Genomic DNA, 13,719 nt, shown 5'->3' with positions numbered 1-13,719 from the left:
CACAAAAGACCCCAAACAGCCAAAGCAGTCTTGAGGGAAGAAAAATGGAGCTGGAGGAATCAGGCTTCCCAACTTCAGACTATAGTACAAACCTACAGTAATCAAGACAGTATGGTACTGACACAAAAACACAAATATAGATCAATGGAACAGGTTAGAAAGCCCCAAAGATAAACCCACACACATATGGTCACCTTTGATAAAGGAGGCAAGAGTATACAATGAAGAAAAGACAGCCTCTTCAATAAGTGGTGCTGGGAAAACTGGACAGCTACATGTAAAAGAATGAAACTAGAACTCTTCCCAACACCATATACAAAAATAACCTCAAAATGGATTAAAGACCTAAATGTAAGGCCAGACACTATAAAACTCTTAGAGGAAAACATAGGCAGAACACTCTATGACATCAATCACAGGAAGATCCTTTTTGAGCCACCTCCTAGAGAAATGGAAATAAAAACAAAAATAAACAAATGGGACCTAATGAAACTTAAAAGCTTTTGCACAGCAAAGGAAACCATAAACAAGACGAAAATACAACCCTCAGAATGGGAGAGAATATTTGCAAACGAAGCAACTGACAAAGGATTAATCTCCAAAATTTACAAGCAGCTCAGTATCAAAAAAACAAACAACCCAATCCAAAAATGGGCAGAAGACCTAAATAGACATTTCTCCAAAGAAGATATACAAATTGCCAAGAAACACATGAAAAGATGCTCAAAATCACTAATCATTAGAGAAATGTGAATCAAAACTACAATGAGGTATCACCTCACACAGGTCAGAATGGCCATCATGAAAAAATCTACAAACAATAAATGCTCGAGAGGATGTGGAGAAAAGGGAAACCTCTTGCACTGTTGGTGGGAATGTAAACTGATACAGCCACTATGGAGAACAGTATGGAGGTTCCTTAAAAAACTAAAAATAGAACTACCATACAACCTAGCAATCCCACTACTGGGCATATACCCTGAGAAAACCATAATTCAAAAAAGAGGCATGTACTACAATGTTCATAGCAGCACTATTTACAATAACCAGAACTTGGAAGCAACCTAAGTGTCCACTGACAGATGAACGGATAAAGAAGATGTGGCGCATATATACGATGGAATATTACTCAGCCATAAAAAGAAATGAAATTGAGTTATTTGTAGTGAGGTGGATGGATCGAGAGTCTGTCATACAGAGTGAAGTAAATCAGAAAGAGAAAACCAAATACTGTATGCTAACACATATATATGGAATCAAAAAAAAAAAAAAAGGTCCTGATGAACCTAGGCGCTGGACAGGAGTAAAGACAAAGATATGGAGAATGGACTTGAGTGCACGGGGAGGGGGAAGGGTAAGCTGGGACAAAGTGAGAGAGTAACACTGACATATATACACTACCAAATGTAAAACAGATAGCTAGAGGGAAGCAGCTGCTTGGAACAGGGAGATCAGGTGGGTGCCTTGCAACCACTTAGAGGACTGGGATAAGGAGGGTGGGATGGAGATGCAAGAGGGAGGGGATATGGGCATATACATATGCATATAGCTGATTCACTTAGTTATACAGCAGAAACACAACACTGTAAAGCAATTATACTCCAATAAAGATGTTAAAAAAAAAACACCACGAGATACCACTTTGCACGTTTCAGGATGGCTATAATCAAAAAACAAACAAAAAAAAGAAAGTGTTGGCACAGATGTGGGAAAATCGAAATCCCTGTACATTGCTGATGGGAATGTAAAATGGTGCAGCTACTGTGAAAAACAGTACAGCAATCAAAAAAAAAGCAATTTCTCAAAATATTAAACACAGAACTACCATATGATCCAGCGATTCCACTTTGGGGTATATATGCAAAAGAATCAAAAGCAGGGACACAAACAGATATTTGCACACTAATGTTCACAGCAGGACCATTCACAGTAAGTGAAAGCAACCCAAAGAGTGGATGCAACCCAAGTGTCCACGAACATATGAATGGATAAACAAACTATAATATACACCTACAATGAAATATTATTCAGCCTTAAAAAGCAAATTTTGGTACATGCTATAACATGGAAGAACCCTGAAGACATTCTAAGTGAATTAAGTCTATCACTTAAGATCAAATATTGTGTTTACACACTAGTGGAAATTCATAAGGAAAGAAAGTAAAGTAGTGGTTGTCAGGGGCTGGGAGGAGGGGAAATGGGGAGTTACTGTTTACCAGGAAGGGAGTTTCAATATGGGAAGATGAAAAAAGTTCTGAAAATGGATGGTGGTGATGGCTGCACAAATGTGAACGCACTTAACGTCACAAAACTGTATATTTAAAAATTATTAAAACGGTAAATTTTATGTACATTTCATCACTTTAAAAACATAAAAGTAAAACGAAGGGATGAAAAATTTGCTATATTTTACTGGAATTAATTCAGTATTAACTTGAAGTATACTGTAATAAGATTCATTTTTTAATTGCTAGAGCAACCATTAATAATATAACTCAGAAAATATGATTAAGAAATCAAAGCAATTAAAGGAATAACGGGTAAACAAAAAACATGTGAGGTGTAGAAAAGCAACAGCAAAATAGGTAATGTAAATCCAACCACATCAGTAATCACATTATATGTGAACGGACTGAACAGTCCAATCAAAATGCAGGAATTATCAGACTGGATTTTTGAAACAATAGCAAAAAAGCAAGATCTAAGTATGTGATACCTATACAAGACACCGTTCAGACTGAAGGACATAAGCAGTTTGAAAGTAAAAGGGTGGAAAAAGATATGTCACACAAGTGGTAATATTAAGAGAACTGTAGTGGCAATGTTAAGGCAAAACAAAATACACTTCAAGAAAGGGAACATTAGTAGAGAGAAGGAATTTCATAATGATAAATCAGTTACTACAAAGGGAAGATAAAACAATTATAAATGTATACAAATCTAACAACACAGCCCAAAAACACATGAAGCAAAAACTGACAGAACTCAAAGAAGAAACCGGCAATTCAACAACAGAGCTGGAGCCTTCAATCTTCACTTTCAATAACTGACAGAACTAGACTTAACATTAGCAAGGCTACAGAACACTTAACAACCATGTCAACCAATTTAACCTAATATTTAGAGAACACTCTGCCAACAGCAGAACACATTCTTTACAAGTGCACACTGAACATTCACTTACACAAACCATATGTTAACCCATAAAACAAGTCTTAATAACCTTAAAAGAATAAAATCACCCAAAATATATATTCCCCAACCACAATGGAATTACGTTAGAAATCATAACAGAAAGAATTTGGGAAATCCTCAAATATTTAGAAATTAAACCACAACACTTCTAAATAATCCATGATTCACAGAAATTGGTTAAATTTTTAAAACTGAACTAAATGAAAACAAAATTGGAACGTATCAAAGTTATGGTGGGGCAGGCGATGAATGGGCAGAACACAGAATTTTTAGGGAGGGAAAAATACTCTGTATGATATTACAACGATGGATATGTCATCAGACATCTGTCCAACCAAAATGAACACACATACCAAGAGTAAACTCTTAGGTAAACTATGAACTTTGGGTAAGCACGATGTGTCATTGTAGGTTTATCCTTGGTTTAAAAAAAAATGTACCATTCTGATGACTGATGTTGATAATGGGGGAGGCTGTGCATGTGTAAAGAGGGGGGATATGGGAAATCTATGTATCTTCCTCTCAATTTTACTGTAAACCTGAAACTGCTCAAAAACAAGAAAAAAGTTATGGAATACAGCTAATACAGTACTTAGAAGAAAACTTAGAGCTTAAAATGCCTATTTTAAAAAAAGAAATGCCTCTAATTAATAACCTGTTTTCAACCTAACAAAATTTACTTTACGTGTGTGTGTGTGTGTGTGTGCGTGCGTGCGTGCGTGTGTGTGTGTGTGTGGTACGCGGGCCTCTCACTGTTATGGCCTCTCCCGTTGCGGAGCACAGGCTCCGGAAGCGCAGGCTCAGTGGCCATGGCTCACGGGCCTAGCCGCTCTGCGGCATGTGGGATCTTCCCGGTCCGGGGCACGAACACGTGTCCCCTGCATCGGCAGGCGGACTCTCAACCACTGCGCCACCAGGGAAGCCCTACTTTACTTTTAATTTGCTTTATACAATTAAACCCAAAGCAAGCTGAAGAAAATAATTTTTTAAGAAAATTCAATGCAGAAATCAATAAAATAGAAAACAAAATTAATAGACTAAGATCAGTAAATCCAAACGCTGGTTCTCTGTAAAGATCTAAAAAATTGATAAAATTTTAGCTAGACTGATGTGGGGAGTCCCTTGTGATTCCGTATCAATTTTAGAGTGATTTTCGTATTTCTTCAAAAAAACACTGTTGGGATTGCACTGAATCTGTAGACTGCTTTGTGTACTACTGGCATCTTAACAATATTGTTTTCCAACCCGCAAAGATGAGACGTCTTTCCACTTATTTCCATCTTCTTTCTTTCAGCAATGTTTTGTAGTTGTTAGACTATGTCTTTCGCCTCCTTAGTTAAGTTTAATCCTAAGTATTTTACTCTTTTTTTCCCCCAACAACCATTTTTTAAATTAACCATTTTTAGTTAATTGACAATGTTGTGTTAGCTTCAGGTATACAGAAAAGTGACTCAGTTATATCAGATACACACACACACTTTTTTTTCAGATTCTTTTCCATTATAGGTTATTACAAGACATTGAATATAGTTCCCTTTGCTACAGAGTAGATCCTTGTTTTTTATCTACTTTATACATAGTAGTGTGTATATGTTAACCTCAAACTCCCCCCACAGCCTGTATTTTATTCTTTTTGATGTTACTGTAAATGGAACTTTTTTCTTAATTTCATTTCTGGATGCTCATAGTTTTTGTATAAAAATGCAACCGAATTTTGCGTCTTGATTTTATGTCCTGTAATTTTGCTGAATTTATTAGTTCTAACTACAAAAAAAACTAGTGAAGTAAACAAGCTTTGGCAAGGTTGCAGAACAATATACAAAAATCAATTTTATATCTATATACCAGTAACAATCTGAAAATGAAATTACATTCAAAACAGCATCATAAAAGATAAATAAGATACTTAGAAATAAGTTTAACAAAAGTGAGAGACCTGTACACTGAAAACGAAAAAATACTGTCAACAGAAACTTTGGTTTTGTTTATTTTATACTGAAGTATAGCCGATTAACAACAGAAACTTTTTACAGTCTAAATAAAAGGAGAAACACTCATGTTTATGTGTGTCTGATTTAGTGCCATTTCCTGAAAATACCAGCAAGGTTTTTTTTTTTTTTTTCTTTTTTCTTTTTGGTAGAAATTGACAAGATGATCTTAAAAATTGATATAGAAATGCAAAGGATCTAGAATAGCAAAATAATTTTGAAATCAAAAAGTAGGAGTTTCACCACCTTGCCATAAAAGCTATAGTGTGATGTCTGCCTGATGATAGACATATTGATTAACAGAACAGAATAGAAAATACAGAAATAAACCCTTACATTTATGGTCAACTGATTTTTGACAAAGGTGCCAATGCAATTCAATAGTGAAAAGAGTCTTTCCAACAAATAATGCTAAAACAACTGGATCTATATGTAAAAAACAAACCGAACTTAGACCTTTACCTCAAACCATGCATAAAAATCAACTCAAAACATGTGACAGACCTATGTATAAGAGTTCAGATGATAAAACTTACAAAAGAAAATATAGAACATGTCTGTGACCTTGGACCAGCCAAAGGTTCCTTAGATAAGACCCAAAAAGCATGATTCATAAAAGAAAGAAATGATAATCCAGACTTCATCAAAACTAAACTTTTGTTCTTCAAAAGGTCACATTAAGAAACTGAAAAGACAAACCAAAGACTGATAAAATATATGCAAGTCATATATCTGATAAAGAATTTGTATCTAGAATATATAAAGAACTCTTACAACTCAATGAGACAAACACTCCAATTTTAAAAAAAAAGGGGGCAAAGAATTTGAATAGATATTTCACCAAATAAGGTACACAAATGGCTAATAAGCACATGAAAAGATGTTAAACATGTTTAGTCATTAGGAATATACAAATTAAAGCTACAATCAGATACCACTAAAAACCCACTAAATGGCTATAATAAAGAAGATTGACAGAAGCTTGACAACAACAAGTGTTAACAGGATGTGGAGAAACAGAAACCTTCATACACTGCTGGTGCGGATGCAAAATGTGACAGCTACTTTGAACATTTTGGCAGTTTCCTAAAAAGCTAAAAACAAACTTACCATACTACCTAGCACTTCCATTCTTAGGTATCTCCCCAAGAGAAATGATAATATATAATCTCACACACAAAAAAGTATACACAGATGTCTACAGTAGCATTATTCATAATGGTCCGAAATTAGAAACAATCGAAATACCCATCAACTGGTGAATGGACTAAAAAAAATATATGGTATATCCATATAATGGAATAATATTCAGCAATAAAAAGGAGTACCGCCAAATCCAAAGGGACAAAAAGCCAGCCAATGATTTCCTGGGGCCGGAGTGGGAGCAGAGGTTGACTGCAAATGGGCATAATACTTTTGAGGTTGCTATCAATGTTCTAAAACTAGACTGTAATGATGACTTCACAATGCTATTAATTTACTAAAAATCACTATACACTTACAATAGATGTATTTTATACACCTCAAAAAAGCTGTTTGAAAATTAAACCACAGCAAATTCTACTGTATATTTACAATAATATCCAAAATTTCGTATGAAAATTTAGGTATGATTTATGATTGAAATAAGGCAATCACTTGGGGAGACAGGTTTGTGATAGCAACTCAAAGCAAAGCAATTATAATGAACTTAAAAGAAAAGTAAGATACCTCGATTTCAAACAATTGATGTTTGCTGGTCAGTTTTTTAAAAAAACAAGAAAATTAAGCAATTGTCTCACTCTGTAGCAAGTCTGAATTCTAGAACATTTTTAAATGCTTAAATTGTAAATTTATCTTTTCTAACCTGAAACTGCATAATAAATGCTTTATTTAGCAGTAAATAGAATGCTTTAAGGCAATATTTTCTATACTATTTTAGGTAACATATAAACTCTGTATTAAATATTTAATCATATGTGAGAAAATAATTTTTTTCAATTCTTCAATCCTTTTGATTTAGGTAGGGAGGAAATCTGCATGAGGGGCTAGTTTACTTCTAAATACCTCTCATGTAATCTGCAAACTGCCCTTTTAAAGAAAAAGGTAACAGCCTTTGGCAGGAAACTAGATTTTCATAACATTCTTTTCATTGTATTCCCTCATGCAGTAACCCTCTATTCATACAAGTGGTGATAGTTTTCCATTTGTAATAAAGATATAAATTTATTTTGAAAGAGAACTTCAAGTCTAAAAGTTAGACTGGACAGGTACTATGAGGACAGAGCAAAAATCATGAGTGAGGTATGTTAAGAACCTAAATTCAGGAAACTTTGATTCCCATGTTGTAAAGCACACAGTCCGCAGTAAACTCAGAATGAATGTTCATGAGTAAAATGGATCACTTCGATAATTCACAAGCACCTGAAGATAAGCAAAATGTCTTTAATGTTCTTATTCTGCTTCTTTTGTGTGTGTGACCTTCTTTTTCCATAGATCACATCAATATAAACACATACTAGGAACCAGGATTTCAACTAGCTGTAATACTACACAGTAGTTTAAGTTTTGGCAAACAGCAGATTATCTAATAATTAAAGAAGGACCCTTTATCACGTACCACTTTTTCCCACAGCTTTAATGAGATATGACTGACATATAACACTGTATAAGATGTACATGTTGATTTGATACACTTATATATTGCAAAATGATTACCACCATAGTCTTAGCTAACACTTGCATCATGTCACATAATTACCATTTCTTTTTTGTCGTGAACACATTGAAAATCTACTCTCATCTAAGCAACTTTCAAGTATATAATACAGTATTATCAACTATAATCACCATGCTGTACATGAATTTACTCATCTTACAGCTGGAAGTCTATGCTCTTGGACCAACATCTCCCTTTTTCCACCCTTCCCAGCCCCTCGTATCCACCATTCTAGAATGTTTCTATGCATTCAGCTTTTTCAGATTCCATATATGTAAATGATATCATACATGAATTGTCTCTGACTTATTCCACTTAGCATAATGCCCTCAAGGTCCTGCCATGTCGCCGCAAATGGTTTAAGATGTCCTTCCTTCTCATGGCTGAATAATATTCCACTGTGTATATGTACCACATCTCCTTTATCCATTCATGCATTGACAGATACTTAGGTTACTTCCACATCTTGGCTATTGTGAATAACATGTACCACTTTTCTAATATAATTTGGACTGTGTGTAATAAAAAAGTATTTAATTCACCTTCACTTATATAACCCTCCCTAATCAAATTTTTCTGATTTTAAGTTGTAATTTAGTATTACCACATTTTTTAAGTTACATGTCAACATTTAAAAATCTTCCAATTATTAAAACTTGAAAAAATTCTGTGCTACGCATAGGACAGATACCCTAAATTCATTAATTTATTTTAAATACTTATTAAGCATGTGCTTTGTGCAAAGTGTTATGGATAATACAAAATAAGATCACTTCTAAAATAACACAATGTTGTAACTCAATTACACTTCAATTAAATAAATAAATAAGACCACTTCTGCACTCCAGAAACTTACAATCTAGTTGGAGAAATAAAGCATGTGTGCAAAACTACAGTACAAACAGTAGTTCATCAAAAAAACGAACACTTCTAATTACAGTAAATAAAGAATGACTCAGAGCAGGATTTCAACAGTAGCTAAAGTTTGAATAATATTCTGATAGGCAGAGATGGGGCAAGAGAGCATTCCAAGTGGGGAGTGTCTCTGTTATCAAACTAAGGAGTTTGAACTTCATTCTTTAACCAACAGTGAACCCTAAATGACTTCCAACCAGTGAGTTTATAAGGAAGGCTCTTTGGAGGCATTAACAGAATAGGGTTTAAAAGGTGAGAAATGGGAGAGCTGGAAAAATACAGGTACCATCCAAATTAAGTTACTTTCCTAAGGTCACACATTTAACCATACACCTGATTCTTTGAACGTCTATCTCATTGTTTTCCATTATTAGTATACAGCAACAAGAGGATAAGTTTCTATTCAGGGTTACTCAAAGACAATTTATTTCATAAGGCCAGTAATTATTTATCTATTTCAGCTTTTTATTAGTAGTGATAACTCACAAAATTTTCATTTATATTAACACACTAATATCTTTGGATAGAATGTTTTTTTCATACAATGTGCCTCTTAATCCCTTTCATATACTGCCTATTTATACTACCTTTTTCACAGGAGGTGTTCATGTATTTGAAATAATCAATGACCTGAAAACTGAGATAAGACTAATTTAGAATTAGAGCATTCTAAGGTATCATTTTGTGGTTCACATATGTAGACTTTTTGTACTCACAGTTAAGCAGTATATTAAAGGAATAATTCTAGGCTCTCTGATACAATACAAAACACAATTCATCTCACACAACACACATGTTAATCATAAATCATAATGTGCTTTAAACAGCAGCTTCATCCTCAAAGCTGAAACTAGTCCTTTTACAATACCCTTGGCAGAAATACATCAGCAACTGCTCCATCAAGTAAGTCCCACCTCTAGCATCCCAATCTAACATACATACCAAACCTTTTTTGGGTTCCAAAATATATGGATGATCCCTGTTGTAAGCTCAAGTAGTTTTTAAAACTCCTAAGTAGAATCACAAAGTAGAGAAAGTAATTTACATCAACATGTTACAATGAAAACAAGTCACATCCTCACACTAAAAATGAAATCAAAAAGCAAAGTGAGTATCTACAGAAACTCTTTTGTTTATTAACACATCTGAAAAGCACTATACTACATTTCTCAAACTTGGAGTCAGGAAAGAATTTTGAAGAGATACGATTCTATAACACTGGGATTCCAAATAGCTACTTAGAGTTTATAATAGTAGCTATAAGAGGTATTGATACATATAAGCTCACTAGAAGACCAATAAAATGTACCCAAGTTATCCTTAGAGATTTTATTTTAATGTTTCCATTGTCTCATGTCTAATCAACATTTTCCAGACAGCAATTCTTTTAGACATTAAAAAACAAAAAACAGCTAGACTATCAAATGCGCGATCCTCCCACAAGGCTAGTTTTTTTCTTTTTAAAAATGCATTCCTCCTAAGTGAGTTTAACTTACTAAGAGAGCCCTAACAAAATTTCAAGTAAGCCAATCGTGTTATATCCTCTCATCTCTTTGAGCATGTTTCTCCCTGTCTCCAAATGCCCTCAAGCTGCTTTTAAGACCTCAAACTCCATAAAACCCTTCTTCAGATCTTCAAAATTCACTTTATTCTGTAAAATTACTTGCATATACAATGTCTCCAAAATCAAAGCTTTCATGTTCTCACGCAAACATTTTAAACCAATTCACTCTAAATTATATAGAAATAACTGATAGCTACTCAATTTAGCTAGAGGTGTTTTCACTTCTAAAAGAAGTCTGTTGACCTAAATTATGTAAGTTAAAATAAATTTAAGTTTAGAAATTAAAAAATCAAAATAGAAACTGGGGTCTGGCACCTGTTCCCCCATTCACCCAGTTATAGACCTTAAATTCACCTGGTCCAATACTTGATCTTTAAAGTGACAGTGATGCCAGAGATCAAAGTTAACCATTCGTAAACCTACAGTACCATGGAGCCTCCTCTAAGGTTTTCCTGCATCTCATTTCACATACTTCTGAGCCCACAGATTCTGTACAAACTAACTTTTTGCACAGTGGATCTTAATGGTAGTGGCCCCAGCACTTCTGTAGGAAGTAGCTATCTGTGTGCACCGTAGGAATCTGAAGGAAAGAAGTATGAGTAGTTTTACATTCCAGGACTGCCTTTGATTTACTTAGTATCTAAGTCCAAAAGCAAAAAAAAAACTGATATTCTTAATAGTCACAATATCCCTGTCAAGGTGCATTTTTGTTTCTTCTACAGAGGAATAGTAGCCTACAGGCTTCTGGTCTCTTCCTCCTACAAATTAAGTTTAGTTCCGCCTAAAATTAAGTCAGGTCTGCCCTTTATAGAGATAAGGAAAGTTAAATTTTAGGCTTTACGAACAATTTGTTAAATTAGAGTGAAATTATGTACTAAATTCAGAAGGCAATTTAAAATTTAAGTTCTAATTATTTTTTTCTTTATATGCTTTAAGTATAATAGTTATATACAACCAAATAAAATATTATTCAATTGGCATACACGCTGTAAATGAATTAGTATCTCATTTAAGAACCAAATGATATGCAATACATATATTCAAAAAATGCCATCAAGCACCAGACAGAAGAGTCACACTGTTGTTTTATAACAGCCTATTTTGTTCTGATATATAAAAATTAAATCAGCTAAAACTTAACGGCAAATAGTCTGATTTAAACACTAACTATGATAGTCATATAAAAGAGATACCAGAAATATCTAAATCTCATCATCACTTTTACCACGGCTGTGTGTGAGGGTAGTCAAGGGCCTCACAGGCATTCAAATGGTCAGATACACAGATGTGACAGTTTTAGCTAATTTAACTAAAGCCAGTATTTCACACAGATCTAACAAAGCTAAGGTCACGACCTATTTCCACTTGGTAAAATTAGCTTTGAAAAGAGAACGACTTTACTCTGACATCGATTAGTACGGCCTTCGGGGGGGGCATTTTTATACTCTATTTTGTTGCTTTTATAAACAGAACCGTTACGGAAAATAAGGAGTATCCTATCCACCACTTATTTTTGAAGTTATCTACTCTGTAATTAGATACAAGAAATAAAAAAGCAAGATTCACAGAAAGCAAAAACAGAACACCGGTTCACGCTCTTCCCAAATCTTATTACTTCCAGGTGTGAATACCAGGAGCAGCGCGAACAGATTTGAGCTCTACTTCCGCTCCTACTAACCCCCTAGAATTCTCTACAGAAGAGTCCAAGAGCAGCAGAAAAAAGAACTGGCCTGAAAGTGAAAAGGAGATGTTGGGGTGAGGCGAGGAGTTGGATTATCAAAACTTTAGTAAAAAATAACTCTGGCTGTAGTTGCCAGAAATAAGTTATCACAGCATGTAAAGTCTGACACTGGGTAAAGCCCAACAGGCTTTCCCTAACTTCAAAACAATGGCCTTTAGGGCAAGGAAGGGCTAGGAACAAAACAGCGGCCAGATTCCTAACTGTGGAAAGTTTAAACAAATTTGTTCCTCAGCGAATGGGGGAAAGGAGAGGAGGGAAAGTCTGGGCTCTGCCGACGGAGCGCTTGGGGTCCGCACTGTGCGCGGCAGTCGGTCCAACGCAGGGAGGCGCTGGGATTTGGGGCAGCAGCGACGACATCCACCCTGGAGCCCTGGCCGGAGGACGTGTTAGGACCCGGGGGTTCGTGTGGCCGAGTAGGTGGAACAAGGACGCCGACGGCGAAGACGAGTGGGTCCGGCGCGAAGGGGCAGGGGTCCCAGACTCTGGGGGGAAGTTAGGGGCGAGACGGTGCCGGGACGCCGGGGAGGGAGAGGCGAGAGACGGCGGGCGGCTCTACTTACTCGGCTGTACCAGATGCTGAGGCGGGCCGGGGCCAGCACGGCGAAGAAAGTCCTCTGGGGGTCAGACTGAACGTGGAAAGGCGCCTCGGCCGGGCTCCCCAAAGGGCAGAGCAGCCTCTTGGGCCAGCCGCTCAGGAAATACATGGTCCGCGCGGAGCCGCCGACGCCGCGGCGCCCGGCGGCCCCCGGCCCCGTCCGTCACACTCAGCGGCCCGGGGCCGGACGCCCGTCTCCCACACCGCCACCGGCCGAGTCGGCGGCGGCGGGGGTGGCAGCTCAGGGCATTTGCCCGTTGGCCGGGCCGGGCCGGGCCGACGCGAAGCTAAGCGACTAAGGCACCCCGGCGCAGACGGGGCCCAGTGTAGGGTAGGGAGGGGGAGAGCGAGTCGGGGCCGGGAGGGGGCGGGAGGAGCTGGAGGAGCTGGAAAAGCTGGGAAGGCCCGCCCCGGCCCCGCCCCTTCCTCGGGCCGCCCTGGCGTCACCACGCCGCGCCGCGTGTGTCTGGCCAGGGAGGGCTGCTGAGCACGCGCGCGTACTGGAGACTTCTCCCCTCCCCCTCCCTCTGCTTTCTGAAGCTTCGCCTTGGGCTTCACTTCAACACGCATGCGCCTTGCCCCCCCCCCGCCCCTTGCTCCTTTGCACCTCCCACTTGCAATGTAGAGCGTGTAGTCTGGGCTGGAAGGCGGGACTACCGCCTGAGACTCGGCGACAAGTGGGCCGAGCCAGCGAGACGCAGCTACAAGGCGACTACGAGCTGGAGCCGCCCGTTGCCTGGCCTAGCCGAATTTGACTTCCCTCGCGGATTGGTGCGGCCTCTGATGGAGGCGGTCCCGGAGCTGCATCGCCGAGCGGGGGTGGGGGTGGGGGAAATTGCAGAGGAGGACGAGTCACGTGACGCTCCGTGCTCTAGTTCCGGTCCTGGCTTCTGGGCCGTGATCTCTGTGCTGGGTTGTCGTGTCCCTCGCCCAGTGAGCCTTTCTTGTGTGACAAGGTCTGCGGTGAAACCTGCTGGTGAACTTCCTGCCCTCATGGAGTTTACACCCTAGAGGAGCCCTTTA

The 13,719-nt window shown here is 37.9% G+C and overlaps 1 protein-coding gene across 3 annotated transcripts in view; it reads right to left on the bottom strand.

The window, feature by feature from the left end:
• Nucleotides 1-13,036, bottom strand: part of RIC1 (RIC1 homolog, RAB6A GEF complex partner 1) — a 136,714-nt gene extending 123,678 nt beyond the window's left edge. For 2 of the 3 annotated variants that reach the window (XM_067744317.1, XM_067744316.1), the window contains exon 1: nt 12,662-13,036. In XM_067744317.1, coding sequence (XP_067600418.1) covers nt 12,662-12,805 — 144 coding nt within the window. In that variant the 5' untranslated portion in view covers nt 12,806-13,036. The remainder of the gene's footprint in view (nt 1-12,661) is intronic. The other variant, XM_067744315.1, reaches the window with a different exon arrangement.
• Between the last annotated feature and the right edge of the window lie 683 nt (nt 13,037-13,719).

This window comes from Pseudorca crassidens, chromosome 7 (assembly GCF_039906515.1).
Source record: "Pseudorca crassidens isolate mPseCra1 chromosome 7, mPseCra1.hap1, whole genome shotgun sequence".
Lineage (NCBI taxonomy): Eukaryota > Metazoa > Chordata > Mammalia > Artiodactyla > Delphinidae > Pseudorca > Pseudorca crassidens.
This window is presented reverse-complemented; position numbering and strand designations above follow the sequence as displayed.